The 23,022-nt window shown below is 41.5% G+C and overlaps 1 protein-coding gene across 1 annotated transcript in view; it reads right to left on the minus strand.

The window, feature by feature from the left end:
* The window catches only part of IGF2BP1 (insulin like growth factor 2 mRNA binding protein 1), a 65,048-nt gene extending 42,372 nt beyond the window's left edge, over nt 1–22,676 (minus strand). The window contains 2 exon segments of the mRNA XM_020997779.2: nt 21,105–21,165; nt 22,377–22,676. Of these exon segments, the coding sequence (XP_020853438.1) occupies nt 21,105–21,165; nt 22,377–22,551 (236 nt within the window). The 5' untranslated portion in view covers nt 22,552–22,676.
* Nucleotides 22,677–23,022: the final 346 nt, after the last annotated feature.

Below are 23,022 nucleotides of genomic sequence, written 5' to 3' on the forward strand. Positions count from 1 at the left end.
AGGAAGCCCAAGTTCTAGACAGATTCCAGTCCCATCTCCTGCCCCGATGGCTATCACATCCCTTTACTTTCTGCCCTGAATTACGGCAGTGGCAAAGCAGTACTCCTTAACCACAGCTGTCTCTTCAAACTACAGAGCAAATTTAGACCTAGAAAAGAACTTCAAGAACATTTAGTCCAACCCTTTCATTTTACAGAAGAGGAAACCGAATCCCAAAGAGGTTGTAATTTGCCCAGTGGCAAAGATGGGATTCAAACTTAGATTTCTGTGGCTCCAAATTCATCTCTTTCCACTGATCCATATTGCGTCAAAGTCAATACAAGTGAAAAAAGAGCCAGAAGAGTGTAGGATATGTATGTTGATTGGTCAAGGGAGTGAAACATTGAGAAGTGATAACTACGTAAAAGAAAAGCTCAATTAAACTTTGGGTTTTTTTTTTAAGGAAATGAAAAATGGGAAAGGAAATGGGAGGGGGGAGGTGTTAAAGAAAACAATGAGAACAAACTTGGTCAGGGTAGTGGGAGAGGGAATTAAATAATAGAATTTGAGCAGGGCAGCCCACCTGAGATGACCCACAGGGGGCCCTTGGGGATGCATCTCCACTGAAAAACAGTGGGCAGGGTACTCTTACCTAGAGACAACAAAACCTTATTAGTGGTTAAGACCTCATCCTGCAGCTCAGATAAGTTAACATAGCTCTCTATTTCAGAAAGAAAACCTAGTCTTCCAACCAGACAATTAAGAAGCAAAAATAGGGGTTTGGAAGAAAGAAGAATACTGAAGCTAGGTATAATGTTTGGCTAGGTGAGTAGTAGAGAGGCCAGGTTTATCCTCTACAGGTGACTGTTTACCTCAGAGTGAGAATTTTGTAATCCTCATCTGGAAGCATGTGAAGGAAATTGGTCTCAAAAGAAATTTCTTTGATAATTCAACTCTACAGAAAAGAGTCGAGTCATAGGACAATTCTTGTTCCAAGTGGTAGGGAGTAGGAAGACACATCATTGCTATCATCAAAAATAAGTTAGTATAATTTGTAACCCAAGTTTTAAAAACTTGTGTTAAAAAATTTTTTAAAAATCAACACTAAAAAAAAGAGAAAAAAAAATAAGTTAGTAGAGCCTGCTATTGTCCTAAGAAATATTCCTTACAAATCTGACCCCCAAGAAGACTCTCTTCAGTTTCCTTTCCTTCAAAGATCACTTTTTCAAAAAAAAAACTTTTTAAACAAAAAAAATATTACAGATGAGGGAACTGAGGCTGATAGGATTTAAGTGACTTGCCCAGAGTTTTATAGCTATTAAGTTATCTGAGTCAGGCTTTGACCTCAGGTCTACCGCGCTGTCTGCTAGGTTACACTTCACCTGAAGACCCTGGAATATGACACTAGTATTTCCTCTTTAGATGGAAATTCTAAATTAGAAAACAGAAGAGATGATTCTAATCTGGCTAAAATTAGTTAGATGGGATCCAGCCTGGAGCCAAGGAAACGAATGAAATGACCCCTCAAATCCTGCATTCTGTTGGGGTGTATAGAAGGGTGGGGAATAAATAACAGCTGGTCTGATTGTCTCCTCACTCCACCCTTTACAGGGAAGGAAGGCTGTAGCAGGTGTGTGCATGAGGAGGGGAAGCATAGATAAAAAGCTTTAAAAGGGGGGGAGCACAGAGTGGTGGGGTCCCAGATACTAGAAGGGCAGAAGGTGCCAAGCAGACTGACTAGGAGGCAATGGCAGCTGAGGGGGGGAGGGCACAGCAGCTGAGGGGAAGAGGAGGAGAGGGTTCACACCCGAGGGGGGAATTGAGAAGGTCTGAGCAGCTGGAGTGGATTGGGGTTTTAGGGAGGCAGGCAGGCGTCAGCCCGTCTTGTATTCTCCATGCTCCAAAAAGGAGCCCCCCACCTCTAGCCTTTCTCACTTAGCTCAGAAAGAACTGAGTGTGTCCTCTCCCAATGTTCCCATTCCCTTCCTCTTCCTTTTATTCTGAAGCATAAGCTCAGGCTCGGGAGAGAAGAAAAGAGAAGGGACTCTCAGGGTCCAGGGAAAGGAGGATGCTGAGTAAGATGCTCTCCCCCCCTCCTCACTACTGTTCAGCCTTCCCTCCGATAAGCCTAGCCTCGGAGCAAAAAGCCATGCTCCTAAAAGGGGAAGGAGGGGGAGGGGGAAGGGGAGGGCAGTCGGGACCCTGTTCTTTGTCTCTCTCTTGAACCACCCACCGGAAACCTGACCCCAGCCCCACTGGGCTCCATCCCCCTTGGAGGTCTTCAGTGAAGCCAGATCCAATCCAGCCCTCTCTTCTGCTGCTTTCAGGGCCATTTCTGAGACAGGTCCTGGGATGGGGGCTGGTTGGCCTCTTCCATTGCAAACACTGAAATGGGGATGAAAGGGGGGAAGGGAAAGCTACAGGACAGAGAAAATGGCAGCCTGGAGACAGGCAGCATTCCTCTGAGACAGCAGCAGCTCTGCCTCTGCTGAAGAGCTGAGAGGTCTAGGCCTAGGCCTGAGAAGAGCAGACAACTAAGAAGGCTTTACTTCCCTGACAGATGCTTCAATATACTCAACTCTCTCCCGTCCTGCCCCTCCCACTTTTCTTCCTATCCTTTACTTCCCTAATAAGGTGGAAGTCTGTCAACGGAGAGGTGTAGCTGCCAATTATTAGCCTGGTCCTCCTTGTCTCCCACCTCCCAGACTTAGAGGCTCTAAGCCAATACCAGCCCTGTTTGTCCTTAACCTAGGAAAAAAGGCGGTAAGGGTGGGGATCTGAGCCATGGGGCCATACTCCAAGAAATCATCATGGCTCTACCTGGCTGACCCAATCACCTTGCCTCCTCTCTTATGATCTGGGCCATATGGCCCCCATATAAACAGACAATAATAAATAATTATACTTGCATCTACATAGTGCTTTAAGGTTTGCAAGACACTTAAAACAAATATCCCATTTTATCCTTGAGAGGTAGGTGCTATTATTATCCCATTTTGCAGCTGAAAAAATGGAGGCAGACAGTGGTTAAGTGACTTGGCCAGGATCCCAGAGCTAGTCTGAGGCTGGATTTGAATTCAAGTCTTCTTGACTCCAAGTCCAGCATGGTATCCACTGTGCCACCTAGCTGGACAGGTCCACAAATCCAGCCTCACTGTCCCTCTCCAACCATCTTGAGATTTCCTTAAATTTGGGGTGGGGGGCAGCATGTTGCTGTGCATGTTGTTTTGCATCTCTAAGCACTGGTGTTATTTTTGTGTATACACGTCAAATAAGTCACAACTCCCTAAGATCCAGAAGGTTGTATATAAACTTCTCTAAATGTCAGATCCAGGAGTTTTCTGTACACTGCCCTAAATTTCCCAGCTTTAAGCTTGGCAGCTACTGAAGTTAGTGGAATTCATTTAAAGACTGGGTACAAGGGAGTAGAGAGCAGGAATACTTTCTAACTAACCTCTCAGAGTTTCAGTCTCCTTGTCTGTAAAGTGGGGATACCTGTGGTCTTTATTTCAGAGGGTTGGTGTAAGGATCAAAAGAAATTATATATAAATATATATGTACATATACGCACATATATACATATACATATTATATATAATATAAAAACACATCTACATATATAGAGAGAGAGCACTTTGCAAATCTCAAGAACTATATACAAATCAGCAGCTACTATTACCCTAAAGTAATAATATCATCTATTGAGATTTTGAGCTATTTACGTATCTTCATATATCAAGATCTCAAATACACTCAGATTATAGAATTATTCCTCATCTTAAATGGACTTTCCCTAATAGATTGCAGATAGTCTTATCTAAACTTTGTATCTCCCACATAACTTAGCACACCACTCGGTACAAAGTAGGTACTTAATAAATGTTTGTGATAAGAATAAAAAGAAATGGCAAGCAAGCAAAAATCAGGAAAACTTATCAGAAATTGTGTCTCAAAGGAGAGTTCTTTATACTTCTCAGACTTCTCAGTCCCTAGCACCTACCATGGGGCTCTAAAAAGTGACAGGTCACTACTACAGACTCCAAGGAGATCAAAGTCAGAGGAAACAGGTACCATAGTATACAAAAATATTTGTGGCAACACTTTTTTCTTGGAAACAAATTGGAGGGGGAAAAAATCAGACTGGCTCAGTGATTCTGTATATATGAATGTAATAAAATGTAGCCTGTAAAAATTATCTGGAATCCACAGAAACTTGGGAAGACCTGTAGGTGGTACAGGGTGTCCTCAAAAGTCTTAGAGTAGCTGTAAGCTTTATTGACTTAAACGTTTCATTCTCATAGAGAATTCCTAGAGCTCTGAACTTGGAGTAGGACTAAGGCTGGGTTGGAATTCTGGATCTGACAATTATGAGCTGTGTGACCCTGAGTAACTCATCTCTTTGGGATTCACCAACTTAAAAGTGCCAAAGACTTTTGGGGACATCTTATATAGAGAAGTGAACTGACTCAAGAGAACTATTTACGTAACAAACACAATAAAATAAAGAAAAAGAACACTAAAAGTTACCAGTAAACAATCTCAACTTCAGAGGATTCCAGGAAAGAGGCCATACACCACAGGCGTGCAGTGAGGCATATATTGTGAAATATACAACTAATGTGTTGGTTTAACTATACTTTTTTGCAACATTGAGTTCTACTGGGGAGAAGGGAATAAGTGACAATGTAAAAAAAATACATTTGTAAGCATTTGTTATTATATACAAAAGGAAAATATGACTCTTGATAATGATGATGATAACAAGGGCTTCAAGAGTTTCTTGAGGTGCCTCACTCCTCTCCAAACCTGTTTTTTAATATGTAAAATAAGAAAAATATGGAAATTTGAGGAAAATATTCCTGAACAATTAAACATCATTGAATATTAGTGAAGGAAGGGCCCGTAGAAATCTTATAATCCAATTCCCTGATTTTACAAATAAGGAATATGAGACCCAAAAAGTAGTGGCAATTTCCCCAAGGTTGCACAAAGGAATTAGAAACAGAGGGAGAAATAGAACTCAGGACTTTGAGCTCTCAAGAACAAGGTCCTTTGAGTCATACTAGGCTTTTAGAAAGATAACATTTTCTGAAGAGCCCCCTAGTCTATTTCCCAATCAAACATACATTTATTACCACATGCTATGCTGGAAAAAAAATTACAAAAATGAAACAGTTCCTATTCAAGGAGCTCATCTTCTTTCAAAAGACTTGCATGCTCCATTTTTTTTAAGTGGATGGAACAGTGTTTATAGCCATAAACACTGTTTCCAGACACTTAAAAAAAATGCCTCCCAGCCTTTGCTCAAGCTTCCCCCTACTCCAAAACAACTGAATGTCCTTCCTTCCTCCTGTCCCACCCCCTCATTCATATCCTACCTATCCCCCTTGCTAGTCCAGTTTGCAATAATCCCAACTTTGCCTATTATCATTTCATCACACTGTACCTCCTACAGTGTTTTGAATGTCTTTGTCACGGCTACTAACTAGATGGCAAACACCTTGATTGCAAGGACCTTCCCATATTTCTTTCTTTATCTCTCCCTGTCTAGGGCGTAGCACAGGATACAACACTCGACAAAAGGCCTGTTAAATTGAATTCTTTCATGGGATGGCTGTTACAGAGTACTCAGAGGAAAAAAAGTTAAGATAACAGACAAGCTTGCCACCATAGCAAAGCCATGTATAGTACATGACATGGCTTCAGCTACTGCAAGGGACTTCAGAGACTGGTTAGAATTAATCACATGACCTGTAAGTTGGCTTCTTATTGGTCTACAATTATTAAATACATGCAACAATTGATGTCTGATGTCTGGCTGTCTGTTTAAAGTAAGCAGTGTCCATTATATTTCCAATAAATTGTGAAGGTTTGGGGGGAAAGGAGTAATCTCATTTTTTAACTGAAGCTTTTTTTTATCAGTGTCCCTTGTATATCACTGGGTAGAACCAGAAAGTTGGAAGAGACTAGAAAACAAATGTTAATAAATAAACCCCAAGATCACCCTGTTTTAGATATCATATCTCACTGACAGAAAAGAAAAAATATATGACCACATCAGTCTCCAATTCCAGATAGATTCTGGCAGCCCTAATATATCCTATGTGCTGCCTTGGGAAATTTTCAAAAAACAGTTCCAGAGTTCAGGCAAAATTACAATGATGTATTTATGCTAAATTCAACATTTAGAAACAAAGACCAAGAGTTTTTCCTTTGGGTTTTTTTTTAAGCTAAGAAATGTGTTTAAATTTCTCCAGGTACAGGCTTCTGCATGGAGGGGAAATGAAAATTTTGTGAAAGTCCCTCTTAAGTGAGAGATCACAACCAATATTATGCCCCAAGTACATAATAATTATTGATAGCAGAGTCAACAATTGTTTGAAATATTGTTAGATTTGAAAACAAGACTTAAAAACCCATCCTTTTGTTATTTGCCACCATTGAGTAAGCAGCTACTTTTTTTTATTAGAAAATTTTGTTGCAAAGCTACAAGAGTTTTTTTTTTTTAACACAAAGGGTTCTGCCACTGCAAAGAGTCTGAGAGTTACCCATCAGACTAAAAGAGCAAGAGGAGCAGGTAGTGAAGTAAGAAAGAACCAAACTGCGCAGTGGATAGAGCAATGGCCCTGGAGTCAAAAGGACCTGAGTTCAAATCCGGCCTCAGACACATAAGTCTCACTAGCTGTGTGGCTCTGGGCAAGTCACTTAACCCCAACTGCCTCACTTAAAAAAAAAAAAAGAACCAAATTGCTGAGGATGCAATGAGCATTGATTAGAGACGGAAGGTACCTTAGAGCCCATTAGTCTAACCTTGTCATCCAGACTGAGGGAGGTGGAGCTAGTGGGTTCAGGCCCAGATCTTTTCAAATCAACATCAATAAACATTATTGTAACATTATTTATTAAATGTGCAGAGCATTGTACTAGATACCAAGTTTGGGAAATCATGGTCCCTGCCCCTTTGGAGTTTACAATCCAGTGGATTGCTCTTGGGTAATTGTGCAATTCTCTTAAATGCGCCTAATCTTCTCAATGAAACTAAAGCTCATCTTTTTAACAGCAGTATTTCTTTGGCATTGCTGTCTGGCTTTGAGTCACACTCCAAAGAGGTGAAATAAAGTTATGGATCACCCAGAGTGCAATAAAGAGACCAGGTGTTAAGCAAAAGTGGACAGTAAGACATTACAAATGAGGCAATTTTCAGGGAAAGCAGAGGAAAGGACGCTCTCAGAAATGCATGACAGGAAGAAAAGAATCATGTGGTACTCCCCAGGCCACAGGCCCCACTAGTAGTTATACAAAGTCAAGAGAACTATCCGGAAACCATCTTGCTCCTCCTCCTCCTCCTCCCCCCAGCACATTCAGTGGACCCCAGTGATAGGTGATGACTTTATAGTAGGATGTGGACGAGAGTTTCACAGGATGTGCGGGAAGAGATGGTTGGCAGTCTGCATCACAGGAGGGAAGAACCAATCCATGAGATCACAGATTCATTGAAGCATCAGAATACAATGGGGACAAGACAAACAAAACTCTATCACACAACACTATGTCACAATATGCTATAATATATTAGGAGCACATTAGAGAGGTATAAAATAGATTGACAAGCACATTCAGAAGAAAGCACAAAGATGACATGGTCCATGAGTTATGACAAATACTTGGAAGGAAAGGGGGCTATTTAGCCTGGAAGATAGAAGACTGAGGGGACCGTAATGGCTGTCTTGAAGAATTTTAAATGAAAGGCTCCCAGATAGAAGTTATGACATGTTCTCCTTTACCCACAGAGGCGTAGAACTAAGAATTAAGGGATAGAAACCATGAAGACTTTAGGTTCTATGTAAAAAAAAAATCCTGACAATTAGTGATGTCCTAAAGTGGAATGTGCTGTCTTGAAAGGACACACAAGTTCCCTCACAGGACATGCTCAAGAGGAGGCTGCCTAACTTATTTGCCAGGGATATTATGGAGAGAATTGCTGTCCACGTATAAGTTCGGCTAAATGGTTTTTAGGTTCCTTCCAACTCAAGAGTCTGTCTGAGGGAGAAGATTGTTACCAACAGGAAGGAGGAGACTCTTCAAAGTGGCAAGAGGTGGGCTTTAAAAGATAGGCAGGAAATCACCAAGTGGAGAGGAAAAAGACAGTGGGAGAGGCATGGAAGTAGGAGAACAGAGGGCATGTTCAGGGCATAGAGTGAAATCTCATCTGGCTAGGGCAAAGACTGAATGGAGCAGAATTAAGGCAGGAAAGGTAGATTAGTGCTAGATTGGAAGTTTTCAATGTCAAAGAAGTTTGACCTTTACTCCTTGAGTAATGGGAGCCACTGAAGGGTTTCTGAGAATGAATCACATGGTGAAATCTGTAAATATTATCTTGGCAGCATTACTAGTATATAATATGCAACAGAATAGGGAGTGAGTAGAGGCAAGAAAACCTCTAGGTTGGAAAGCTATTGCAGTAATTCAGACAGGAGTGTCTGAACTAAGATGGTGGCAACAGGAATAGGAGAAGACAGATTATATGATCAAATAAGACCATGAGTAAGCAAATATCATTACTATTTCAAACAGGAAAGGCTGCAGAGGAGGTCTGTGGTTTAGGGAGGGGGAGAAGAGTTAAGACCAAAAAAAGTAAAAATCACAGACAGAAGTTAAATTCCTGAGAATAGAAGATATCTTAAGAAATTATCATAGGCATTGATTTGTGGAAGAAAATCATGAATGCCATGGCTGTCTACCCGCTAGTGGACAGTACAGTGGGAGCAGAAAGAGACCAGGCCCAAGTCTGTCTCCTCTGTCTATCATGTAAACAGACACACAGAGCTGGACAGCCCTCAGAGCAGCAGCTCAGACAAAGAACATTTATAAGGAGGTCCAGCACTGGCTAGAAGATAAAGCAAGAGAGCTGTAAATGATCAAAGATCTCCCAGGATGGGAAACATTATGGGCCTTTCTGGGAAGCCCAAAAAAAACTGGCCTTGTGGGATAGCAAATCTAAGAAATACTTTTCGGGGAACTGTAGCCCTTGAGCTCATGGTTGTGAATGAGAAATGGGTTGAATAGAGATCTCATCTAGCATTGTTTACCAGGACGTTTATGCTATTTGCTGCCCAGGCACTATGGTGGCATAGATGGGAAGCCTTTTCTCTCCCTTTTCTCTTAGCCAGTTTCCTCTGACTTCATCTATAGTACTCTGAAGGCGAGATAGAAATACTATTAAGTGGGGGGGAGACAAAATAGAAATAACATTTCCCCAGTCTTTTGGAGAGGACAGATGGTGAAGAGGATGAGCAAAATTTGTGGCACTCATAAAACTTCCCAAGACTTCATGAATTCATTTTGGGCTACAGTTTTTCCTATCTCCTGCTACAACTGCGGAATGTCATTGCACTACCTTCCTACCTCCTGATTATATCCGTTTGCTACAATGCATTGTGCAAGGCATGCAAAATCACTGTCCCTGGGGATCTGTACCTTGATCCCTATCTACAAAATGAGGAGACTTGTCATTGCCATCTGTAATGCTCAGGAATGAGAGAAATGGCAACCTGGGCTTTAGCTCAATTAAATGTACTGTGAAGGCTGGAAGTCCTGAATCCAAGCAAATACCCATAGCAAAGCTGGGGTTCCTTGCCCCAAGCTTGGAGTCCTGCCCATTCTGGCTATGTTTCTCCTCCTCCCCCCAAACCCAACTCCCTGGAAGAACAAATACGGACACAACTTGGAGAACAGAACTCAATCAGTTGCACTCCCCTACCATAGTAGGCATAGTAGAAAGAGGACTAGATTGGAAGAAGGCAGGACAGACTTCCATCTCTGCTGTTTACTACTACAGCTAGGTATCATGATGGCTGGATCTCAGGCTTGGAGTCAGGAAGACTCAGTTTATTCAAGTGTAAAATGAGGGAATTATGCTTGATGTCCTCAATGGTGTTTCCACATCACCAGTCTACAGGTAGAACCCCAGCCCACCCATTCCAGCTCAAGTAACAATAGGCAGCAAGAAGGTAGAGGACTGCTGATAAGATAACTACATTAGGTTGAATTTCTCAACCTTTTTAACAAATAGCAAAATGCTGTATTATCCTGAAGGAAAAAAAAACGTATTTCTCTGAGTCACAAGACCTCAGCATAGATTGGGGGGGCAGGGAAGGGATGAAGGGTCAACTCAGCTAAATAGCAGGTTATTCCCAGAGGAGATCTGTCTTAAAAATAAGGTAACAAGATTCACCTTCAACTCCATTGTCAAGATCGTCAAGTCTCACCACCAGAGCTAGGAGTCTTTTATAGACTTTTCTTGAAGGGAAGCTGGAACACCAGCAGATGGCTGAATAATCTACTTGGAGCTTTCCTTCACGTCCCAAAGAAGAACCAGTAAAAATGCTTCCACTCTGAGTGACCCCTTCACCCATCCCTACCAACAGTATCCAGGTTTCTGTCTCCCCAACTCCCTTCCAATTGAAAGATCCAAATGAAAAATTGACAGGTTTCAAGTGAGTCCAAATGCCACCAGGACTCCAGAACCCTGAAATAGATATCACTGTGTACAAACTAATTGTAAAAACCCTTTATAGTCACTGATTAAAATCACAGGCTTGTTAAACTGCTAAAAACCACATCTGGATCTGGAAGACCTTCCTTCTTGGAGTAAGCTGTGGAGAGAGCTGGCTCCCTTGCCTGGGATACCCCTAAAAGAGCAGGGGGAAAGGTCAGGAGGCTATAGAACACATAGAAAGTATATTGGGTCCTTATGCAAAGTGAGTGAGGTAGTTCGCAATATAAAGCCACTAGGAGATGATATTGGGAAAAGGAACAATGAAACATTTTTTAAAAGCCACTATGAATAAACAGCATGCTGGGAACACCAACTTTTGAATCCGTGGTGCCCCATTTTACTGCCTTCCTGATAGCAAAGAATTTAGACCATGTGGGATAGTTATCCACACTTATAGGAAGGCCTGTGGTGGAGGACACCTTTCATTACCCTCTTTCCCCAGAATCAACAGCCTCTTATCCTTTATTATCCAATCCAAGATCCCTGAAACACCTGCTGCTCAAGGCTCACCCTCCTCCAGATCCCATCTGCTTAATTTGAGGTGATTCCCCAACCATATATGCCAACCAAAGCCCCCTCTGTTAGTATACCTTTTCTGGCCAAAATACAATAACCCTAAAGTGTGAAATTTCATCTAGTGCCCTGGCATAGCTTCTCAGCCGCTAAAATAACAAAATAAACGGCCAATTTCCTGAAGGATTACAACTACTCTCTTCGAGGAGTAGTTTTCTCTCTCTCTCTCTCTCTCTCACACACACACACACACACACACACACACACACACAGAGATCTTCTGTGTGAGAAGATAGTGAAAGATTATGCCAAAACAAATTTGGGGACCTGTTTGGTGGGTATGCCAGGCCATCAAGGTGTGGATCTAAATGGAAAATGGCAACTCCCTCCAATTTTCTCTAAAAAGACAATTGCCTATCCTTTCAGCATGGAGGAAGCAACATGGAAGTCAATACGTGCTGGTCTACATCAAATATACCCTGTCTTCTCTTCCTACCTTACCACCAAACATTTACTTTTTATTACTTTGTGTGTGTGTGTGTGTGTGTGTATTTTTTTACATTTTTTGTGTGCAAGTTGTTTCTCTCCCTCCTCCCTCCCTAGAATGTTCCATGAAGGTAGAGACTGCTTTGGGTTTTTTGGCCTCTGCAGCCCTAGCACAGAGCCACCTTCTACATAATAGGAGCTTAAGAAATGCTTGTTGGAGTGAATTAGATTACATGCTTACCCTGTTACATACCAAATGTACTAATACAAGAGAATCCATTTATCAACACCCTTTTCCAACCAATACCCACACACACATACACACAATTATTCAAATCCAGCTCTAACATGGATTCACTCTATATACACATTTACCAGTTCAGGTCACTGGCAAAGGTGAACAGGACTGTAGAAGGGGGGAGGGCTGAGATTAATGCAAAGATGCCCAAAAGAATGTCCAAGGCAAGGCAGAGATATCTCAGAGGAAGTTATCCTTCCAGAAATTGGCTGAGACAACTTCAAGGACCAGTGTTTGCAGACGCTGCTCAAAACCTCCAGTGCCTGACTAGCTCTGGCTAGAAAAAAAAAATTCATAATGTAGCAGCCAGCTGTCTGGTAATGAGCCTCTCCACACTAAGCTAGGATGATACTGGCTATCCCAATGAAAGACTTGCAATCTGTCACCTGCCAGTATTGGAAGCCTCTTGTGCTGATAAGACTGCCAATGCTTGTGGTTCTAGAAGCATAGCCTTCCAGCAGCAACCTGGGTCATCACCTTTCTTCCACCAGGAGACATCAAAGTACATATTTTGAATGGAAATTGAAAATTAGCACTAAAAAAAGGATTAGTTTTGTATTTTCATTTGTGATTATTCCTCTTTGGATCATTCAATATTTCAAGTGACACATTCAAAGCTCCCCACTTGAGAATCTGTTCAAAAAATATTAGGACCCTAGGCTAGGTCCTGAAGAACAAAGCAAAAAAAAAAAATAGCCCCGTCCTCAAAAAGCTTACATTCAAACACACACACACACACACACACACACACACACACACACACACACACACATCCCTAAGTACAAGAATGAAGAACATGAGGGTTTCCCAGGCTGCATTGGTTATCACTTGGGTTCCTTGATTCTGATCTAAATTCTTCCTTAAAAGCTAAATTCCTTAAAATTCCTTTTAAAAATTCCCAAAAAAAGTACAGAACTTTAAAAAAATACCTGTCATTGTGTTTACATATTGCCAAAATTTCCTTTCAGGAAAAAAACTCATTCAGACACAAGTGTTTAGGGCCATTTTAACAAAACATCCAAAAGTTTCACTGAATTTTTGAATAAACAACCTGGAAATGTGTCAGTTCCTCTTTAAATTTTCTTTCCAAAGAGGTAAAAAGTCATCAGAAATCCTCCAAAAATTGAGAAGCCTGGGGAAAATTCAAGGGAGATACATTCATCTCCCACCTCAATTTTTCTCTTCCTATTGAAAACTTTCCCAAGCCACACTTTCCAGACTTTGAGATAATTCCCTCTCCCCTCCATACTGCCACCTTAAGGGGGCCTTCCTAAGGTATCCCTTCAAACACCCAAAACATGGCCTCCTAAAGGGTCCTACCAGATTTCCAACTGAAGTTCTTTAGACTACAAGATTCTGAATATATCCAGGCTAGTCAAAATTTCTGTCAATGACCTGGGTATTTCGTTTCCAGGCAATCAATTCAACAAACTATATTAAGTGCCTACTCTCTGCTAAGTGCTGGGGCTATAAAGATAGATGTGACTCTAACACCAAACCTGAGGGGGTATCTGGGTGTACCTGACTCAGCTGTATTTTGACATTGCTAAATAGATGAACTGGTCTTTGCCTAATAATCTATTCTTTTGCCAAGACATTCATTCATTCATTAAGCATCCACTATTTGCTAGATATTCTGCTAGGCTCAAGACAAGAAAGAGTTCCACCATTTCAAGGATCTTACAATCCACTAAATCCTATTTTAATAGAGTCATTTCAATTCTACTTTCAAAGAGTAAAGTCTTGATGTACATTTATGATTTACAATTAAACCACACAAGTTTTCAAATTTTAGATGAAGAATCCAACCCTGTTAGCACCCCTTCAGGTGAAATCCTAGTAGGCAACATCTTTGGCAATAGTGATTCTTATATCAGGGTAGAATAAACAAGGGGCCTCATTTAAAAAGAGGAAGTATTTTTTTAAAATTCAAAAGAGGAAATGTCAGAAGACACAAAATGACATGTAACACTAGAACTATTCCTAAAGGATTTTTGTCACCGCAGGAACTTGGTTTTGATGAAGCTCACAAATCCCATGGGGTTAGGAAGTCATCAGAGAACTCTTGTTGTCTTGTATTCTGAACTAGAATGTTTACTATAGGATGGCCAGGATACCCTCTGATATTTTGAAAAATCTCTCCTAGCATCTTATAGCATCTATAGCTAATATTTATATAGTGCCAAAAAATGCTCTTCTCACAACAAACCTGTGTAGTAATATTTTCTCTGTTGGGCTTAAGAGAAACCATAGATGCAGAGCAGGTAAGTGATTTCCTCATGGTCATACAACAATTAAAAAGCATCAGAGCCAGGATTCAAAACCCAGGTCATGAACTCCAAGGCCAGAGTTCTTTCTACTATTACACTGCTAACCCAGGCAAGTGTCTAACAGTGCCTTGTACATAGCAGGTGTTTAATTTAACCCTTGTCCAATGAATGAAAGAAACTCCAAGGGACTGGTGAAAATGCTTCCATTGTTCTGAAATGGTGTCCACTGAAGGTTGTTTAAAATAAGAGACCACTGAGCTGAGACTTGGAAGCCTTTTTGTTACACAGATTTATCCTTGCGGTAGTGCTTGTTCCAATGGGATCTAACCCCTATTCTCAACTTCTTATCAATAAAAAGAGATTAACTAAACCAATCCCCTCTCTAAAGTAACAGGAACTTGGGGTGCCTCTTGTTTGTTATGTGTGTCTTTTTAAAAATTAACAATTGCCAAACATTTCTTTGGAACTTAAAGGAAGAAGAGTAAGGGAAGGAAGCTGAGCTGGAGACCACAAAGGATCCCTTGGCTACCACACAAAAAAACCATGGTACTGGCAGAACCCCTGAAAGGTCAAAGACCTGCTTCTAGCTTCAGGACATGAGTGACTAATTCTAACTAACACCTCCTCAGATCTACCTTTTACATCAAAAATATGTTGTGCAGGCAGAACCCAGAGCTCACTTATTTTTGTTTGTTTAAATTGTCCTTTGGGACATAAAAGACAGGGCCTCTCTGTTTGCAGAGGGCTCAAGACCATTCATAAACTGACCCTGTTAACTATTAATGGTTCCATATGTGGGTCATATTAAGGTGTTCCAGTGGTGGTGTGCTAGGATGAGCTGGAAAGATCTGGTCGCTATATAATTTTCTTGTTTTTCTGCTTCAAAGGTTACTCACTGTGCCCTTCCCCCAAATGATCTCCACATAACTAAACTAGTACTCAGAAAGCAGACTGCCATTAGACCTTTCCTCAAAACCCTTACAATTCAATCCATGCCATGATGAGTCACTCTGGAGACATAACATAAGAGGATTTTTTTCCTGGCCCCAACTTCTGATCTCATTCATATAGGAACTCATGGTGCAGAAAGTCCTTTCACCATTGCTGATCAACAATACCTCTATAAGCTAGAATCTTTAAGAGAATTGTCTAGACCTAGAGCACAGAAAGGTTCAATGACTTTCTCATAGTCACAGAGCTAGTATAGATAAGGGCAAGGCTTGAATCTGGGTCTTCAGGACTGTAACATCAAGATCCACACTGCCACTTAGCAACAAGAGAGGACATACAGGAACAGAAAAGGAGGTGGATTAGTCAGGTAAGAAAATGAAAAAGAAAGAAAGAACGAGAAAGAAAGACAGACAGAGAGATCTTAAGATCAGAGCAAGGCCTCTAGCATGTGGTATGGATCCTTTCTAGAAGATTTATGAGAAGACATGGACAAGAATAGCACAAGATGAAAAGTTCCAGAAAGACTTCAATCTACAAAGAAGAGAATATCCCCAGTATGAATTTTACTCTTATCTTCACGTCCCTCTTAATTTTTTCTCTTCCCTATTTCCTATCTTCTCTCCTGCTCCTTCCAATCCTCCCTTTACCTTCAACCCCTTCCTCTCTTCCTTTTCACTTCTTTCTTCCCTCTCCATTTTTCCTTCTCCCTTGCCAACCTTAGCCATGGCCACTATCACACACAGGCATTTTTAGCAATTTCATGGAACATGGAGGCTAAAGAGGTTCCACCGTAGTCCACCAGGAAACCAATGCTAAGATCTCCACTCCACATATTAAAGAAACATGGGTGGGAAAAGAATGGATTTGGTTCGGTTTGGAGCAGCAAAGACAATCCCCCCCCCTTAGCACCCCAGCACATATTCCTATGGCATTCTCCCAGAAATGAGAATTTTGCTTATTGGGGGGACTTATAGAAGCTTAGTAACTAAAGAATAGTGTGAACATACAAGCAGAAAGATTTCAAGGTTGAAGGCTTGGGGTGGGGGTGGAGGGGGAAAGGGGAAGGGTTAGTTGCTGCAGGGCAAGCAGTTAGCTAGCTCTCCAGGAAGCTCTCTCAGCACCACAGCAAACTTTGGAAAGAAAGAAAAAAGACTCTGAAAGACAGAAATAAACTTCTCTTCTCAGACTATCACTAACTACTATTCTAAGCCTGAGGTGTCTCTCTGCCCCCACTCCCTTACCAGAGGGTAGGAGCTCTCTGCCACTCCTCCAAGAGGGGAGTGGGAAATTGACCCCACCCCCACCTCTGAGTTTTTTTTCCCCTAGTCTGGAATTTCCAGCACTGGACTGACTTGTCTGATTTTTCAAGTCTCCCCTGCTGCTTTTTTTTTCCTTCTCTGTTCGCTCCCAACCCCCAAAAATTTTAGCCACACTTTCTGGAAGACATTAGCCGCATTTTTAAACCTTTTTAAGGGGATGGGGGGGGGAAATCCAACAGTTGGAAGGCTTTCTTTAAAAAAAATTATACATTATCACCTCCCTTTTTTCTCACCCCCCCCAAAAATGGTAGAATGTTTTTCCACCAAAATTTTTCCAAAAAAAATTTTTTCTCTCGTTTTTAATCAACTAACAAACCTGAAAGGCTTTTTTTTAAAACGTGGTAATATCAATGTTGAAATCTCCAAATGCTCCCCTTTTTAACTGGTTGGCCTACATTAAAAACAGTGGAAATAGACTTAAAACCTCCTCCCCAAAACACCCTCCCAAATAAATTCTACTAGTAATATTGAGGAAAATTTGAAAAAAGTAAGCACTTAAAAGTTTTGTTGACATTCCCTACACTTCAACTTTAAAACACCCATTCTAAGAAATCTTTTTCTGCAAGACTCAACGCCTTTAAAACTTTAGGCTGAGGATAGTTAATTGCTTTTTAAATGTATCAGAAGATAAGAATTACAATTTATCTTCTTTGGCCAAAGTTCTCCTTCCAGGAAACTAATAGAGTATCATTTCATTTTTTTCTACTTTGTATCAGAGAGAATTGTTAAGAAAGTTTAGTAATCCCTAATACTTTCAATGAGTAGTCCTAAAAAAAAAAAAGACAAGAAAAATACTATACCCTAGGAAAAGCTAATACTGAAAAGCAGAGCTATAATCTATTTATCACAAGTAAAGATTTCAGAGGCCAAGTTGATTAACTGATTAATTCAAAACACCATTGCAAATTTCTAAGTGGAAATTAAAATAAGAAAAAAATGAAGTCTGACTTTCCAGCTATATTTCCAAACAGGGCAGAAAACAATTTTAATTGTCTATGAAATTCAACTCATCATATCACCTCCCCCCCACACCCAGTATAATGAAATCTGGTTTTAATTTTTTTTAACTGAAAACGTCTTGTTAGACTTTAAGTTTTTTTAATCATCAGATGAAACTCTTATCTTCATCAAGAGGAATCATTCACTCTCCCCAGTTAGGATACTAATTCTCAAAAGCAATCACTAGGGCAAAATTTCCCTTAAAAGCTCCTCCCTCCACTTTTTTATCTTTTTCATCCCTCTGGCTTTTGTTGTTGTTTTTCATTCATTCATTTTCACCCGTAACCACAAGTCTTTTTCATTAAAGACAGACCCATTTTAGAAGGTGAACATTCTTGAGCCTGTTTTCAAACCTTTTCCTAACCTAATTGTTTCTTCTAGGTCTGTCCACAAATCTTTTCAAAAACAAACTTCTCTCTCTCTCTCTCTCTCTCTCTCTCTCTCTCTCTCTCTCTCTCTCTCTCTCTCTCTCTCTCTCTCAACACTCCCAACACAAAAATACTTTGGCCAAACATAAGATACCAAGTGAGGCTTTTAAGAGAAAAAAAAATCTAACCAAAGATCAATTGCAGAACATTTTCTCAAGTTAAAAACAATTTATTTTTAAAGGATTCACACTTACTCTGAATGACAAACAAAGATTTTTAAATAATTAACCAAGATTCTCAAAAAATCGTTAGCTCAGCTAATTTTAGTTTTACTTTGAGAAGTTACAACCAACAATTAACCTGAATAAATATCTCCTCAACTTTCTAAGTTGCACACACCCACAAAAACATTGTATGCATTCTTTTTAATTTTTTTCCCACAATACATTTAGTTATCAGTAGATGACCTCTTTTAAGGCACCTTCCTCCAGAAAGCATTCTTTTTAAAGATGATTGTTCAGTTTTCTTAAAAAGCCACCACTTCTTCAAATAGGCAGCAACTTTCCCAAGAATTTAAATATTCTTAATTTAACAATTTCAATTTTTTCAAGCCTTTCAAATTAAAACTCTTTCCCCAATTCCTTGAAAAACCTAATTTTTCTCAAGAGGTTTCTCCCAATTTTATTCTACTATTTAACAGTGACCACCATAGCAACACAATCAACTCTGGTAGATAGACTTCTATCTTTAATTATGAAAAAGGAGCTGAAGAGGAAACCAAAATATAGAAAAATAAAAATTTAAGTTAATCCAATTCAAATTTCTTTAGACTCAAAAAAATAAATGCAAATCAATTACTATTTTTATTTTGAAGTATGGTGCTCAATTCCCATGTTTTAAGCAGGTAAATATTAGTTATCAAATGGATATAAATTTAAAGATCAAAATGCACTTCAGAAATAGCTCTACTCAGATAAAACTGAGGCAGTGACACAAATCTTCATTGTTTTCTGGTTTTGCCCTCAATAAATAGAGAGGGCAGTCATAAAAAGTTTGGAGGGTTTTTAATTCAGCCATAAAAATAAAAAAAATAAGCTGATTCAGAACTTACTGTATCAGCAAGGAATGTGGTAAGAATGGCTTTATCCTCTCTCGCTTTCTCTTTCTCATTGTAAGTTTCTTTTTCAAAGGAACACAGAAATATCTGTATACACATATGGTTGTATGTGTTATCTAGAAGATGTTACAGTTAATTAACTAGCTCTTGTTCTATAAATCCAAATTACCATAAAGTCCAGTAAGTGAAAAAAATATTTTTCAGATACAAATGGAGAACGTACATCTTAACCACATGGTTTTTTAATAGCAAAATGGCAACAAAAACATCTCACTTTTCTCAATAGGAAAAGTCTCATTTTGGAAAAATAAATTGTGACCCCGAAGGGAAAAAAAAAGAAGAAACCTCAAGATTTGAGCTTGAAATTATATGGGGAGGGGGAAATATACAAAAGAAGTAGTCTAATCAGTTCTGGAAGGAAAGGAATAATTGTTACCACAGTCCTCTCCAGCGAGACCCCCACAACAGCCCCCCCCACTCAAAAGATTTCACTACACATTTGAGAAGGAGCAAGAGAAGGTGTTAGAGGTGACTTGGAAGAAAACAGATGGCTAGGGGAAAAACAAATGCATACTCCTACAATGGGAATAAAAAAATCTAAATATAATTAATTTATTTTGTTACATCTTGGTATTCCTTTGCATCTCCAAAAGAAAAAAAAGGGGAGGAGAAATGGGGGGGTGCATTCCATCTCTGTTTTTCAAAATTCCAGTTATCTAATGTTTCAAGTTTCCAGCTTCAACCTAAATCTCAGATTATGGAGTGCTCTTCATAATCTATTGAGGTGTCCTCCATGTGTATTGTGTCTCTGTTCTTTTCTCCCCAATCTCAAAGACTTTTAAATACAAGATTTTTTTTTAACCTTCCAATTTTATGGCCTCTTTTCACTTAACTCTAATTGTCTTTCCCGATACCAGAGTATTGAAGCCAATAGAGATTAAATCACAGACTCTATCAACATGTAACAAGCCACATTGATCAGCCCTGGCTACGATGTTACTTAAATAGCTGAAGTGAAATCACCCAGCAGATTTTTGGCCCCAAAACGTCAAACCTTTTAGCTCCTCAACCCAGAAAGTGCAGAGCCATTCACCCCTACCTTCCCACCCAGAAAAAAGCCAAGAACCACACAACAGAAATCTTGGAAATGGGGAGGGGGGGAACACATTAATCAGGCAATTCAGTCAGCCAGGGGAATGAGGGTAACTTCCCTCCATCATTAAGAATAAGAAGGGGGGGAGGGGAGAAAGAGAAGAAGGAAAGTCCATTTTGCGTGTGTGTGTGTGTGTGTGTGTGTGTGTGTGTGTGTGTGTGTGTGTGTGTGTGTGAGAGAGAGAGAGAGAGAGAGAGAGAGAGAGAGAGAGAGAGACTGAGACTGCTGCCTTTATCCTTTCCCATCTATAGTTCAAGTGGAGGGAGATTCTGAATCCAACATGAACAGGATTTGGGGGAGTGTGTGAGTTGTTCCTTCTTCACTGAGAGGAAAGGAAGGAGGGTTAAAGAACACACTACCCCTCCTTTGCATTCATCCAGGCAGTTCTTGGCCCTCCAAGAGCCCTTGCTCACAGCCTGAGCACAAAGCTCTCACCCCAGATGGTCCCCTCGCAACAATAGACTGATGGGGGTTGGGGGTTCCAAAAGGATAGTAAAGCAGTAGAATATTCTTTCAAAAATCCAGGAGTGGGAATGTGAGGAAGAGACTAGGAATCAGGGCCTGTGTAAACTGGCTTTAGCCTAACGAAGAGACAACCATCTTAAGAAGCATTCTTTGGGTGAAGGAATGGGGGAGGTCTCATCCAAGTTCCTTGTAAACCATGAGGGTATCATTCCCCGAAAAAAAAAAACTCAAAGTAGAAATAAGGCCAATGTAGAGGCATAAGAGGGGGGGAAGCACTGTAGGAAGTTGTATGTCCATAGTACTAAGAAACCAGGGAACTCTTGCAAACTTAGAGACCTTAGCTCTCCTTGAAGTGTGAGCCCCATTCCCTAAGCAAATTCCTCAGGCTTCCTTCATTTTCTGTTTTGATTTCTTTTTATTTTCCAAATCACTTTCTATATCCCACCCACACCCCCAACTTATCTTTTTTTCCAAAACAAACTGTAAAATACCTCCAAACAAGGTGACAACATCTCATCACCAGCCCCTAACATCCCAATAGAGGATGTTCTTCCATCTACCACATATGCATTGTAAAAGGCCTCTCAGCCCAAGGATTGATTTCCCCAAGGGTAAGGGTTTGCCCTACCTTTGTTTTTTAGGGACAGAGTGTTCAATCTCCAGCCTTTTCCCCTGCAGTTCCACTTTCCCTGAAGAAAATAAGAAAAAAGAAAAGAGTCTTATTAATGGAGGCCTGAATGGTGGGGTGGGGATTCGGGAGACAAGAAGGGGATGTAACCAAGTGGACTGAAGGATTTACTAAGCAGATTCTTCCGTGAGGTGGAAAAAGAAAAGGGAACATTTGGAAAATAGTGGTGTCTAAGTTTTTGTGGGTTTTTTAAAAAATAGTATTAAAGCATGGCTGTAAGATGCTTTCAGTCTCCTTACTCGGAGGTTGACTACGATAATAGGGTGCATTTACCTCACCCCAGATAATAAAGAAATAGATCGAGGAGAATTCGCTCTCCTTCCCCCATTTCTCTGCAAAGCCGCGGTTGATCAGAAAAGGTGGAAGGGAAAGCAAACTTTATTATTCTGTCGGGCACAGGGTTTTAGGGGGCCTATAATGAGTGGGAGTCTTTGCACTGTTCTGTTGGAGGGGTCACCCAGGAAAGGCTTCGAGGGCTGGAGGAGCCCAAGGCCTCCAAGCAGCCTCGCCGCCTTCCCTTTCCCTAGTTTCTTGTCTCCAAAGGCAGCATGGCGACTACGGCGCCGCTTCCTAGCTCCATCACACGCCCCACTTCAGAATCAAAATGGCCAAAGCCCCTTCCCCCTGGGGCCAGGGACTCCCTTCCCACCCCGTCTTACACCATGTCCCGCCAAAGGCCTAAGCTTACCAAGGAAAATGGGGTGAGGGGAGTTGGGGTGGGGGTAAGCGGGAAGCCCAGGGCCCCCTCCCTGCCTCGAAGGGCCTAGGAATGGAGGGGGTGGGGGCAGGGAGTGTTTAAACAGAGGAATCGCCCTACCCAGCGAGAGGGAAGGCTTGGCGACAAAACCTTGGCCAGTTAATGGGTCCCTTGAACCTCCGAAAAAGGAGGGTCCCCCTTCTTTCGAATGAGGGGGTGCCCGTCCCGTCGGGGAGCAGAGTAGGGGGTGGGGCAAGGAGGTGCCATGCCAGCGCCTCCAAAGTGACTGTTGCCTTTATGGGAAACCTTAGGACTAAAAGGGGGGACCCGATTTTTCCCCAAGAGTAGACGTCGAAAGAGGTGGCCGTAGGCTCAAATCAGGGCCCTAGCTATAACCCAGAAGACTGAGACTGGGCCGGGTAAGAGGGGTGGGCAGAGTGGGTGAAGAACAGCAGGTATCTGGGTGGGCCTGGCGAGGGGAGAACTACGAGAAGCTTGGGGGTGTCTTTTCTTACCGGAAAAAGTTTCGATGGCTTTCATAGCCCAGTGTTCGTCGGGGCAGTCCACGAAGGCGTAGCCGGATTTGACCAAGAACTGGCCGCTATAGGAGATCTTATGCTCCGCAAACACTTTCTCCAAGTCTGCTGGGGTGACGCTCTCGTTCAAATTGCCGATGTAGAGTTTATTCATGGTGGCGGTTTCGGGGGGCTGGAGGGAGTCCCCCGTATCGCCAAGCCAACAGGGAGAAGGCGACAATCCTAGGCCGAGAGGTGGGGGGGGGAAGAGCGCTAAACTTTCTTTCCACCCCACCCCTAAAGTTGTCCGGAGCCGAAGGGGGGCGGGGGAGAGGGCGGGGAGGGAGGCCGGAGGGAGAGGAAAGGGGAGGGGATGCAGCGGGGAGGGGGATGGGGGTGGGGTGGGGGGGGGAACGGCACTCTTTGGGGGGTGCCTGGGAGTAGGGGCCCGGCGGCTAAAAGGGAGGTGCTGGTAGCGGTAGCTGCAGCGGCAGCCACGGCTTCCCTTTCGGCCCGAAACCCCAGTGAGCCGAGCTCCTGTGTCACGTTTCTCCCCGGCCGCACAGGCGCCGCCTCTAAATAAAATCTACTTGGGGAAAAAAAATGGAGCGGAAAAAAAAAAGGGCGAAGCCACGTGGTGGAAGCC

This window comes from Phascolarctos cinereus, unplaced genomic scaffold (genome assembly GCF_003287225.1).
Source record: "Phascolarctos cinereus isolate Bilbo 61053 unplaced genomic scaffold, phaCin_HiC Scaffold_5;HRSCAF=322, whole genome shotgun sequence".
Taxonomy (NCBI): Eukaryota; Metazoa; Chordata; class Mammalia; order Diprotodontia; family Phascolarctidae; genus Phascolarctos; species Phascolarctos cinereus.